This window comes from Rhinolophus sinicus, chromosome 2, assembly GCF_057876585.1.
Source record: "Rhinolophus sinicus isolate RSI-liver-muscle chromosome 2, RSI-T2T, whole genome shotgun sequence".
Taxonomy (NCBI): domain Eukaryota; kingdom Metazoa; phylum Chordata; class Mammalia; order Chiroptera; family Rhinolophidae; genus Rhinolophus; species Rhinolophus sinicus.
Genome location: NC_142502.1, coordinates 165,628,981 through 165,642,923, shown reverse-complemented (window position 1 = coordinate 165,642,923; position 13,943 = coordinate 165,628,981). Strand labels below are relative to the sequence as shown.

The following is a 13,943-nucleotide window of genomic DNA, read 5'->3' as shown; positions in this document are numbered from 1 at the left end:
TTTTTCTAATCCAATAGCATCTTTACAAAGTGCTAAAAGCTAGAGTAATTGTGGTAATATAAAAACTGCCCTCAAATTCGTCACCATCATCCTTGGGCAATGCTCAGGTCCATATTCTTACTGGTGTTTCTAACATTGGGTAATCTCCCTGAGTAAAGGCTGTGTGAAACTGGTTGCTTTAATCGGTAGTTCAATTCTGGCACCTTGTGGAGGCTAGACATTACATCTAGACTACATTTAAGTAAAGCATTTTCTCTTTAAGAAAACAGGATTTTCATACCTTCCCATTTTGAGTGGATGGCAAGAGTGATAATAGTTTATTTTAGAAATACTGTGGTGCACGTAAAAGAATTAGCCACAACTTAATTAGATTTTAAATTACATTTTAGGCTCCAGTTGAAAAGATGGGGGGCATTTTCTTCATCAATGGAGCTCCTGGACCGACCTTGTGTTTGGGAATAGCTTACGTGTATTACCTGATTGTTTTCACAGCTTCTTCATCTCTCTCCACATCAAGATCAGACGGATCCAAGAAGAACATTTTATCTTCTGGGGGAGATGGTTCTTCTGTGTCATCCAAACCCCGACTACCATCACTGTTCATGTCACTACTGTCAATATCCATTGGTATATCTGTATCTGTTCCCAGACTGGAAGGTTCTGGCAAAGTTTTAAATGAATTCCAGAATTTTATATTAAAGGATACTAATACATGTAAACAGAGACAGTATATTAACTGTGAAAAAAAAGTTTAAAAAATTTTCAATGAAAATGTAGGAAAATACATTTTCCTACAGGGCTAGTAAGGAAGAATAGATGGAAAAGTGACTACTAATGGGTATGGAGTTTCTTTTGGGGTGATGAAAATGTTCTAACATTAGATTGTAGTGACAGGTGCTTAACTTTGTGAATAAAGGAAATGGATGAACTATAAGGTATGCAAACTATATCTCAATAAAGCTGCTTAAAAAAATGATAAGCCGCCAACTGAGAGATGGAATTTGTATCACATCTAACTGACAAAGAATTTGTAGGTAGAATTATCAACAACTTCTGCAAATCAATAATAACAAATAAACATTCAAACAGAAAAATGGACAAAACATGTGAACAGACAATTTACAGGGGGGGAAAAAACCCCTAAATAACAAATAAACATTTGAAAGATGCTCAAACTCATTAGTATAAACAGTATTTCATATCCATTTGTCAACAGGTGGAAAAGCGCAAAAATAAATGAACTATAAATCCATATAAGACTTCAGTCATACAGAAAAACAAGAAAACCAATCATGCTCTGTGAATAGTGTTAAACAGCAACCACAGAAAACATGCCATAAGAGAAAATGTTAAACTCTTAAGGAGTTTTTTAATTTCTATTCCTTATGACGCTTTTCTTCCAACAGAACTACTTACATTCAATTTTTACCAGTCACATTTACCAGGAAATATTAAAGAACAATTATGCTGAAAGTTTTGAGTCATTACTCCTTCCTTCCAAAAAAGGTAATGATTTTGATTAATATAATCTTGAAAAAAGAAAAAAATGGCAAAAGGGAAAATATTTAGCTCATGATTATTTGATGGAGAAAGAGACTGTGAGGCTATACGATGTGTTCTAATGACTAGGGACTAAGAAGCCAGACCATATGGGTTCAAACCCCAACTCTACCACTTACTGGCTGTATTTCTTTTTTTTTTTTTTTTTTTTTTTTTTTTTTTTTTTTTTTTTTTTTTTTTTTAATTACTGGCTGTATTTCTTGGGCAAGTTATTTAATGTCTTTGTGCCTACGTATATTCATCTGTAAGTACTTAGCTCAAAGGGTTGTTCTTAGGTTTAAATGTCAATAAGTGTAAAGAATTTAGAACAGTGCCTGGCATGTATAATAGTAAACAGTAAATAAATGTTGGAACTATGAAAATTCTAGGGATAACAGCAGGGCTTTAAAACAAGTCTTTTTACATCTAAAAATGAGAGAGGATATGCAGCACTCTTGTCTATAGTATACTACCAAGTGGTAGGTGGCTACAGGAAAAATAGGAAGGCATAATTACTAATAATCACTAATAAAAGTATGTATACCATTACTGATCTCTATATTTTGCTTGATTGTTAAGTCAGAAAAAAAAGTCAAAATTAAGAAACAAAGTAAACAAAATAATATGCAAATATCTCATACAAAGATAATACACAAAAGAATTGTGATCTTTTCTGATCTTTTATGAAAATTAAGAAAAAGAATTTTACCTCCATTGAAAGTAACCTCTCCAAGGCAATCTCTTGGTACTTTTGATGCACAACGTTTATGGCAGTTAAATTTACAATCTAAAATAAAATATTTGGCTTAGTAATTTATGTAAAGTCAGACAATAAGAGATATGATTAAAGACTTTCTTTAAATCACTCACAAATACAGTATTATTAATAATGATGATGATGGTGATAAAATCAAGTTTTCCTCTACTAAGAACTCAGGTCTTGGGCCAAAGGTCTGGTTTCAGCTTCTGATGCTACCTCTTAATAGTTATTTTAACTCCTCAGGGCTTAGTTTCTTTATCTGTAAAATGAAGCTAAAATGTTGCTGGCAACCCCATGTTTTCTTCCTTACCTCACATTCATCTTTCCACATACCCCTGAAGAGTTTCTCAGTCTAATTAAATTTCTTTCCAACATGTCAGGCCCTTACTTTCAATTGATAATTATTAGGACCTAGTGGATATACAGAAAAGATACTGAGATTCCACACCCAGTGACTAGAATTAGTGAAGGCTTTCCCATACAACCCTGTAAGGACTCAGCTTATGCACAAGGTCTCCCACTTGTACATAATGGTTCTTTTCAACCTGCAAGAACCTGAGTTGACAGCATTGTCGATCAGAGGCAGGAAGCTGTTCAATACTACTCTGTAACTCACTGGTTCTCAAACTATGGTCCCCAGGCCAGCAGCATCAACATCATCTGAAAACCTGTTAGAAATGCAAATTCTTGGGTCCTACCCCAGACCTACTACACAAGCAGCTCTGGGAGTGGGGCTGAGAAATGTGTGTTTTAATAACCTCTTTAAGTGACACTAAAATTGAGACCCATTGCTGTAACTACTGTCTAACACCACCAGCAATAACTGGGTAATAAACTAATTTCAAGCCCTGACTTAAAAGAAAAGGCTCCATGAAATTAATAATTTGGTGGATGATAAAACTTGCATCATGTAACACTGTCTTTTTTAATGAGAGACCCTGAGGAAACTCATACATATTAATACCTTGCATATATCATCAATAATTCATTAGGTTTTTAGCTCATAAGGTTTACAAATTGTGAAAATAACAAGGTTTCCATTTTCCCTTTGAAAATGTAGAGCCAAATTTATGGTCCATTTGCAGCAAATATGTAGGTTCTAATGGCAGGCATTTTACTTCTCTGTATTCCAACCCGTGTTTTAACTAATTTGTTTATGCTCTCTTATATTTTATATATACTCTCAAGTTGTCTTGAAGTTTTAATATAACAAAGTAAAAAAATAAACAGATGAATGAATGAATAGCTATTCTCGGAACTGTATTTTTCCTCAAATAATCCAGCATAACTGTTTTATCGTAACTAAATTTTTTCTTTCTTAGCTTGAAAAATGAATGAAAACGACTATTTTACTTTTTAAGTATTGTAGTTCATATTATAAAAATACAGGAATCGCTGAAGTAAATTCTGATTGATAACCAAAATAACTTAGCTATAGAGTATAACCTACTTTCTGAATCAAAACAAGTACAAAAAAGTCTACTTTGAGCTCTAAGAAGTTAAAGTAATAACCCAGTGACAGAGTTAACTAGTTTTATTTCAAAATTCATTAATCTACATACTTATTTTAGTTCCTCTACAAAATATTGTACTTTTCTGTATATGGTTTTAGAATGTTTCTGTTCTGCTCAGGAGAGCAGCATTATTTTACTACCTTTACTATCTGTTGGCTAGAATTTATACATCTGTTATTAATGTTCTTTCGCAAAACTTTCCTTAGTGGCTGCTTGCCAATATACTTTAGTGTTGATATTGTAAAGTATTAACATATATTAACTCATATTTAAAAGTAAGCTGTTGAAATAAAATTTCAACATGTAATTATGCCTGTCTGATGGTTATTAAATACTTGACAACAAACGTACAACCTGTTATCTATTTGATGTTCCCCTGTGTTGCCATATAGTACCAAGAAAAGTTTCCTTTTCTTACATACTTAAGTTAAATTTATATACAATTATTTGATTTTATATTGTGAACAGGACTTATTGCTGCAAAGACCTCAAATCTAATGTTTTATTTAGATAAAAACTCAAAAACTTCAATACCTTCTTACAAATATATAGAAGTATATAAATACTTCTATATAAAAAAGAACTGTTTAAATAATCACATGAAAAATAAACAGGCAAGGTTATACACAGACTGCCTTGCCTATCCTGGCTCAATGACTGATAGCACAATTAAACTCTCTATTTTGGTTTTCACTCTATTATACAGCATTACTGAGAAAAAGATACAAGATAAAAAAGACAGAATCATCTTTTAAAAGTATAAAAACATTATATAACTATAGGAAAAATTATTCCATTACTCTATTAAAAACCTGATGTTTTTGGAATACTATGACCGTGTTTTGGGTTAGTATCCAAATATGGGTGGTCCCCAACTATAATTCCAGTGGCTTCTACTACAGTCTACCTAATTGTGATTATTCTCTGGAATGACAGTTTTTTATACAACTCTCCTAGCTACGTAATTAAAAACAAAAACAAGAAAACTCTTGTAGTGTGTGTGTGTGTGTGTGTGTGTGTCTGTGTGTGTGTGTCTGTGTGTATGAATATTTAATGAAAAAGGAAAGCATTATTTTATATCTTGGGTAGTGTGTATCTTTGGAATCAGAAAGACTTAAGCTCAAATGTTAGCTTACCTGCTTACTAATTGTTCCGTATTATCAAGTGTTAAGCAGTGATATCTCAGAGATACAAATTCTAGTTTTTCTGTTTACATTCTAATTTTTCTTTAGCAAAATTCCTGGTACTAGTACACATATTGCAGACAGTAGTAATTGTCAATAAGTATATGTGTATGTGTGTGTATCTTCTTTCTTTTTTAAGTTAATGACTGCGAGATCAATTTCTCTGCTTAATGATTCTAAAATATATTTTAAACCTATGTTTCCTAACAAAACCAGATACAAATTTTACTGAAGAGAAACATCCAATCCTACCTTTACACTGCATTCCTTGGCGGAAGAGGCCTTTCAGTAACCGCTTGCAGTACTGACATATTGTGGGACGGGTGTAAGAGTGAACTGCAAATGTGTGTGGAACTTTTACTCTGCACATTACCATCTTTTCCATCCAGATTGGGCGACCACTCCAAGAAGGAATTCTCTTACTTGGTTCTTGGAGGAGATGTGACTAAAACATACGTAGTTTCCGTAAGTATTCAATATTAAAAACAAAATATTAAGAGCAGGGCTTGACCACAAAAGTCATTTTTTTCTAACACTAAAGCCAAACACCTAAAAATGTGGATCTCAGCAGTTTCCTTTGGAAGCTTAACTTACTAACCCTTGAATGAGAAAAGTACAATTTTTTTTTGGCTAAATATTTATGCTTTAAAAAAAGGTATTTTCATTCACTCATTCACACACACACACACACACACACACACACACACACACACACACATTCACTGATTAACTATTATTTGCCAGGCATACGACATTTTTCAAATAAAAAACAGAACCCTTAAAATCAATTTATAACAGATATTCAAATCCCTTCAAAAATCTTACCAAGGAATTAATCATAGGAAAAGTAAATAAATTCAGAAAGTGTTACTGCTGTTCATGTTAAATTACTGAACACAGCGTCTGAAAATACTTCAAAACAAATGTTAATTTTTCAAATTTATTTTAACAAATACTAAAATATATATGTAAAAAATTACATATAATTAATGATGATATAAATAATGGCAAATACAAAACTAACTGAAATAACTTTACTCCTAGTAATTATGCTTTAAGAAGTTCCTTGATATTTTAAGTATTTTCCAGTTAGATTTTTCCTTTTTTTGAGCAAAAAAGAAAGTTAAATAAGGTGTTGATTAAAAAAATTGTGTAAACCTGAGGGAAAAGTGGATTTTTGTAACTATGACCCTTTCTACATATACAAAAGAAATAATATTAAATCATATGCCAGTTCAATGTGGCTCATCCCATTCATTCAACACATACTGATTACTATCGACCAGGCCTAATACTATGCATCGGAGATACAAAAATTAATACAGTCCATGTTCTCAAGCACAGAATCCAAATACTTAACTAATTTCTACATGTACTAGAGATTTTGTTGTATCTGTTTGCTTCTTCATTGCTAGAACTGAGGTCCTGAGATGTTTCACACACCTTCTATAACTAGTAATGTCTGTAATTCACAAAAGCTGAGTCATTCTACATTGACTGGTATGTTGAAGCAACAGAAGGAAAAGAAGCTAAAAGACACCAAGAGATAAAAAAGTGTAAGGGAGAAATGAAGTGAAGAGAAATCAAAAGTTTTTTTTTGTTTTTTTTCCTGAAGAGTAGGAAGAAGGAAGAGAGAAAGAAATGGAGGAGAGTACTATAAAAAGAACACAAATACACAAATATAGATTCTGATGGACAGTTTTTCACTAATGTTTACCTAGAAAATTTCTAAAACAAATTACGAAACAGTTTAAGAAAAGTACAAAACAAATGTTAAAACCCAAACCAAACTTGCATGCTTTAGCTTCCAAGGTGTCCTGCTCTAGTCTGGCTCATCGTCCATGCTGCCATGGATGGAGCACCTTCAGCAAAAGGAACACCACAGTGATACTGCAAAGCTAACAAAGAAGCCAGTGGGAATCAGAAACAGGTGTTTTAGGCCTTTGTTCATCCCTGGCTCCCTATCCTAGTGGTGATTCAATACTCTGCTTTCTTGCTCCTGCTTCTACCACTTTCAGTTTATCTCAAGTTTTAAACATACAAGATGGAATAAGACTGATTTAGCCAGTCAAATATAGAGGATACCCCTACAAGGAAGAACTTTCCTAACAGATGCCTTCATATGCCAACGGCCAGTTAGTGACTGCCTTTTGTCAGGTCCTGCTGGGATCTCGGTTTCTGGGACATGGTACAGAGCATGTGTGTGATCACAACACGAGGCCTGGCACATGAGAGCTTAGGAGGCTCTGACGGTGTAGACACTGGGGGTTAGTTCCTCTCTAACCTTGGTTCGGATTTGAAGTTGTTCCCATCTCCTCCATTCCTTTAGTGTCCTCTTTTCCCATTCTTCCTTCCCTGAGCTCCTTTTTGAGACTGCATGCTTCTTGACAGACATTCCACTCTACAATTTCTACCTGTTCTACAGAACTCCACCATCTAATCATTTCAAACATGTCACTCTACTTTTTATACTTCCCTAAGGAATTTTCATCTTCAGGATAAAATATAAACTAATGAATTAAAATGTAATACCTTATCTATCTGCTCTGTCCTGTTATTTTCTCATCTGGTAATAGCCAACTGAGGGTAGGTGGCACACCAATTATCATTTGTGGGTCTCTTAAAAGAACCCATCTCTAGCCTACAGTCCCCATTCCCAGATTAGTTTTCCTGTGCAGTTTGTGTGTAAAATGCACTGACTCTCCTATTACCAATCCTTTCCCAAGTTCTTGCATGTGTTTATAATAACTCATTGTTCTTAGTTCCTACTTTAGTCTTCTCAGGAACTAGTGTTCCTTAGTCTTCTACTTTAAAAATCTCACACTAGGGTTAAGCAATACAGGACTTTTGTGAAAGAATTTCAGAAGCTTTTACACAGGTGCCACTGTTTAGCAAAATCTTGTGTCTAGGGTATCAAGAAAACAGTCCAAAGGCTTGATTTTGCCATTAATTTATAGAAGATCAAAGGGGTTATAGAAGCAACTACATACAAATAGTAAGATGGTGATCTATAGATGGAAATATTTTAAGTACTATCAAATGAACAAGAAAGTTATTTCTTTTTTCCCTGATCTACTATCCTTACCGTTGAGGGATACAATATATTAGAAAAAGTCATTGATTTAAAAATAATCAGATCTGGATTTAATTCTAATATTGCTTACAAATTTGCTCTGTGACTTCAGTGAAGTCACTTGACCATTCTGAGCCTCAACTGTCTCATGGTATACAGATCTGCTGACGTATCTCACTGGAATACTGTGAGGATCAGTGGGATCATTTACTCATTCATTCATCAGTGAGTTACCTACTAAGTACCAGGTATTGTGCTGGGCACGTGGGGCATGCAAAGACATGAGGATTGCTTTCTTTAAATAGATCATAAACTCCTTAAGAACAACCTAGTATACAAACACTAAACTCCGTAAGGGCAACCTAGTATACAAACACTAAACTCCTTAACGACAGTCTAGTATACAAACACTACATACGTCATTAGGGAGATATGAAAAGTGCTGCGGCATTCAGAAAATAAAATAACTTCTAGGTACAGGGAAAATCAGGAAAGGTAGCGATTGAGCTAGGTCTGGGAAAAATATGTAGGATAGACAAGAGCAAAGTTAGGGGAAGCAAGAGAATGTTAAGGGAATGTATAAAGGTTTCCTCATGAGGAGTTGTGTCCTAAGCTGTAGTGTAATAAGATGGTCTGGATGTAGTAAGATGAAGTAAGCACGGAGACCAAGAGTCATGACACTGGTTAGGAGGCTAAGGCAGTGAGGTCCAAGAGATAAGGTGATGCCAAAGTACACAAAATGTAATTCTTTGCTATTGGGAAGCTCTGTCTCCACTAACACATTTTAAGTTTCTTAAGTGTAGGAATCTGACTATTCTTTAGAATATAACTTACGTTCTAGGATGATGTCATATATCTTGGACAATGTAAGGATTAACTAGTACAATGCCCTCTATTACCTTAGAATACATACCTCTTCAGTGAGAAGGGCTACACATTCAGTCTGGAGGGGTCTTGGGACTGAGAGGCCAGGTCCTGGCAGAGATACGTTTGACAGACGCCTCTTTCTTACTCCACTACAGTTATTTGGAATCTTGAAGGCACATCGTTTATGATAATTTAATCCACAGCCTAAATATATTTTAAAACGTTTAAAAAATGTAGATTAAAAAAACGTTACTACATAAGGATGCTACATAAAAAGTAGGTGTTGTTTTATTTATTTCCTCTGGCAGCAACAGTTACCCTAATTCAGAACCCAGCTGACAGGCTAAACGGAAGCTAACAACTTCAAGAAGAACAGGAAATGTGTAGAAAGGTTAAGTTAGCTAGAGTGGCAGTTCTTGAAGTGTGGTCCCCACGTGTAGCATCACCAGAAAATTTGTTAGAAATGTAAATTACTAGGCTCCACCCCAGACCTACGCATGGTAAAGTCTGAGAACTCCTGGCTTAAAGCACTTTAGCAAACTGCATCCTGTGTACCAAATCCTTCCCAAGACATGTGAAAATTACATGAAATTCAAATGTCAGTGTTCATAAAGAATTTTATTGGAACACAGTATGCTCACTTGTGTACATCTTGTCTGTGGCTACTTTCACTCTCCAACAGCAGAGTTAAGCAGTTGAGACCACTTGGCCAGCAAAACTTAAAGTATTTACTCTCGCCCTTTACAGAAAAATTTTATTGGCCCTTCACCTTCGAGTTTCTTAAACAGAAATGTGGACCTGCATCCTATTCCCGCTCAATTCTCATTCAGAACATCTTTGCTGTTGCACGTACAAGAAAACCTTTTAAAAAGATAATAAGGAAGTTAATATTTACTGAGCCACTATTTTGTGGCAAGTATTTTATCCATATTACCTCACTTAACCATTTACTCTTTATGAAACGAGTGGAGTAGAGTACATTTTATGGACAGAGAAAATGATCCTCAGAGAGGTTTAGTAAGTTGTCCAACAACATGACCTACTAAATGGCAAAGGAAAGAGCAGAGTCTACATGGATCTCTCCAATCGTAAACCTGGGTTACCACCTAGTCACCACTAATGATCTTGTTCTTTCATTGATGACTAGAGAATGCAAATGTGAAATGTGATCTCAAACGACATGAAATCTAGAAAACGTACCTTCACATTTCAGTCCCTGACGTACCAATCCCCAGAGCATCTCACCACAATAATCACAAAAAGTAGGAGCTTTGTAAGAATGTACATAGAGAGTATGTGGACGAATCTGGAAGTCTTCTACTGTGGCCAAAGCTTTTAAGGAAGAAAAATATTAAAATAAACATTTTATTTGTATGAGGTTAGGAACGTTGATCGTATTCATTTACGTCAAAGTACAGAATCATTTTTTCTGAGTTTCATCTGACCATGAAAATAATTATCAGCAGTTAATATTGTGGTTTTTAAACTCTATTTTAGGAAGTTCATCAGCTTCAAACAATTTGAGCTCCAGAAGTAGGTCTATAGGTAGGTATTTTGACCTCCAAAAGCATGTTCTCATAATGACAAGATTGCAAATAGTTGTTAGGTCTATTTTAGCCAATTAAAAACTGTTTAACTTATAATACACTGGGAAATAAAATACTAAGGTTAAAGATATATATATATATATATATATATATATATATATATATATACACACATACATACACACACACACACACACACACATACATATTTATATATAAATATAAATATATATATGGGGAAACTGAGCTCAATTTATAGCAATGTTTCTGTGAGAAATGCACTCAGTTCTAACTTATGATCTCAGGATATGCTCTGTTCTCCACAGTCCCAGTAGTTAAGAAAGTCTCTTCTTGCCCCCTGTGAGCACCTGAACAGTAAACACGTCTGTCGGTAGACATCATCTCACCGCCACCTACAAGTCAGTAGTACCCACAATGGTCTGATGAAGGGTCCACAGCAAAGGAGTGGATGTGAGCATGACGTCCAGGGGGCACAGGGAGCGAAGCCCCTCCAGAGTGCAGAGGAAGGGTAGATGTTGGGGTTGTGGTACAGAAGATGATCGATGTAGGAGTTAGATGAGTGAAAAGGATCAGGGACTCACAAGGAAAGGTGATGGTCTGAGGGGATCTCAAGAGCAGGCTGCAAAGATGAGTTTAGAGGAAAAAATGGTGGCAGGACTCTGGACTCCTGGCTGGCCTTCCTTCCCTTCCTTCTCCTCCCTCCCTCTCACTCTTCTCTACCTCCCCCCTCCCTCCTTTCCTGCCAAACAAGGAGTTTTTCAGGCCTACTACTATGTGCATTCTTTCTCCTTTACCTTCCTCACAAACAATCCTGTCCACCTGCTGTTGGATGAGATCTGAAATAGTAGGAGCAAAGGAACAACGAATAGCAAGAATGGGTGAGAAGGTGAAAGGAGGTAAGAAAATGCCCACTGAGAACAAAGGAAGAAGCATTATTTAAGTCATGAAAATAACCAGTATTGCAGTTGCCTCTTCTGTATCTTCATTACTTCTCCTTTTTTACTGATTTTCTTTTCTGAACCCCAATTCTCTTTTTCTACACTCTTCAAAGAAATGGGGGTAGGAGAACAGAATTTTAATATAATTGTTTTACTTCTTTGACTTAAAGAAGAACATAATCTAGTTCAACTGATAACTCCCTTAGCTTATTAGTATTCAAATAGGTAATTCAAGGCTTATTTTTCTACTTTCTCGTCTGTGATAGAAGCTTTCTGAAAGTAAAAATCATATAGTAATCATTATTATAGATGAAAGAAATATGCAACTATAGTACAAAGACTAAGTGTAACTGAACATAGCATTTGGAACAAAACAAAACATAAGGCTCGTTGAAAAAAAGGGCAACAAAATAAAAGAAGCTATTTACTTACCGGAAAGAACAACTTCTACTAGGTCTCCTTCACGTATTTCATCTGCTGAGGTAATCAGCTGCAAAATATTTTCTGAGTTCATGTCATGGCGAAACAGAAGAATTTTGTCATACATGCCAAAGAATCCACACTCTGGAAACTGCAGGAAAATAGTTCTATATCAGTATAACCATAGCTTTCTATTTTCATAAATAAATGTCTCAATCTTATTAAAGAATTATATATGTAGTTTTTAGCCTAACACTGTCTATTTGCTAACAATTGTATTAATATCTAAAAGATCAACCATGTACTTAAACATCCTGGTTAATTTTCAAGTTCAAAATAGAAAAGTAAACTTAAATATAATCATTGATTATCTGAAAACATGTCTCTTAGGAATACAGGATTTCTTTATTCAGCTATTGATGGAGACTATAATCTTGACCTTATTGCCACTCCATCTTGTATCGCCTGAACGATACACTGTCTTTCCTGCCCTCTCAACTGTGCTTCCTAGATGGTTAGCTACTAGCCACATGCAGCTATTTTAAGTTAATTAAAATTAAATAAAAGTTTAGTTCCTCAGTCACTCTAGCCACATTACATGGGCTCAACAGACACCTTAGCTACCAGCTACCATTCTGGACAGTGCAGATAGATATAGAACATTTCCATCATCACAATAAATTGAATAGTGCCGGCAGAAGATCAACAATTCTCATACCACAGTCACAAAAGTTCCAAAAATCCAGTATTTTTGCCAAATGCATCTACAGCTTCTAGCATTTATCGAATTACTTTTTTCTTTAATCTACTCACTGTAATTATAAATATACGATTCACTATGCTATCTTTCTTTTTAGAAAATAGTTGACCAGGGCAGGAGACTTGTGGCTCTGTTCACATATGCCCTATGTATATTTTTTCAATGTGCCTACATTTTGTGACTATAGTAGTGAGATTAGTATACCAAGAATCAAAATATGAAAGTTTGTGTTCTAAAATTTTTTATAGTTAATAAAATTATTTAAAAGACAATTTTAAATACTTGCCTTACAAAATAAGGATTTAATTTTCAAATCAATTAAAAAGTGAGAGTAGCTTTTAAACTACCAGTGCCTTGGGAAATGCTGCTCCAGGTATTTCAGATTTCTTCAGTTGATCTCAGAATTGTATACTCTCATTTTGGCTTCTCATAGAATATCCTTTAGTAAATTATGCAATATGTCGCTGGCTTGCACTGAATGGCCTGATATGTATCACACACTAAACTGTAACTGCATTTAGGGCAGGATGTTGAGGAGGATATGGTTCACCACTTCATATGATAGCCCTTGTTTGTAGGGACCCATAAAAGAAATTTCTCTGGTAGTTTTTATAATATGGATGTTTTGATCATATAACTGATCGTGTTTTCATGTTTGCTTTGCCCATAGCAATAGTAAAGCAAAATTTGGGCCCCACTTCTAGCCTCAGGCTAGGATCTTACAGCATGTGTCTTAGTACAGATATCCACCTAGCCTTATCTTATTTTCTGACCTTAAGTTTCTCATTAAAATTATAGTATATATCTCTAAAAAAGAGGTCTCAATATTTTTTGAAAAAGTTAAATTAACAAAAATAAAACCAATGATTTAATTAGAAAGTGAAGAGTTTATTTGTATTTTTTTAAAACCTGGGTAAACAATGGAAAATACAGAAATACTTAGAATTTTTATAATACTAATTATCCTTTTATTTGAGTTGCCATTAATATTTATAAATGCCATAACATGCTTTAAACACATATCTAAGTATAAGAATTTTCAATGGAAAAGATAAAAGTGAAAACAGAGAATAAAAAATTATTTTTATTACATTTTTATTTAAATTTTAAAGTTAAAATTTTATTAATTTGTATGATTAAATTAGAAATATCTAATAGGGTATAAAACATCCCCATAACTTAGTTGCAACAATTCTTAAGGATTAATAAAAAAGGATTCCGCATTCCATCCTTATAAAAATAAGATCTCTAATAAAATATTTGTATGAATAAAACTCATTTTAAAAATTCACATGTTTGCATGTTTGCTAAGTACAAGGC

General features: G+C 34.3%; 1 protein-coding gene across 1 annotated transcript in view; it reads right to left on the bottom strand.

Moving 5' to 3' along the window:
• Positions 1 to 13,943, bottom strand: part of PRKD3 (protein kinase D3) — a 55,046-nt gene that overhangs the window by 23,101 nt on the left and 18,002 nt on the right. The window contains exons 3-8 of the mRNA XM_019742118.3: positions 11,876 to 12,014; positions 10,138 to 10,269; positions 8,984 to 9,141; positions 5,250 to 5,442; positions 2,249 to 2,326; positions 477 to 660 (exon numbers count right to left, since the gene is read on the bottom strand). Of these exons, the coding sequence (XP_019597677.1) occupies positions 477 to 660; positions 2,249 to 2,326; positions 5,250 to 5,442; positions 8,984 to 9,141; positions 10,138 to 10,269; positions 11,876 to 12,014 (884 nt within the window). The remainder of the gene's footprint in view (positions 1 to 476; positions 661 to 2,248; positions 2,327 to 5,249; positions 5,443 to 8,983; positions 9,142 to 10,137; positions 10,270 to 11,875; positions 12,015 to 13,943) is intronic.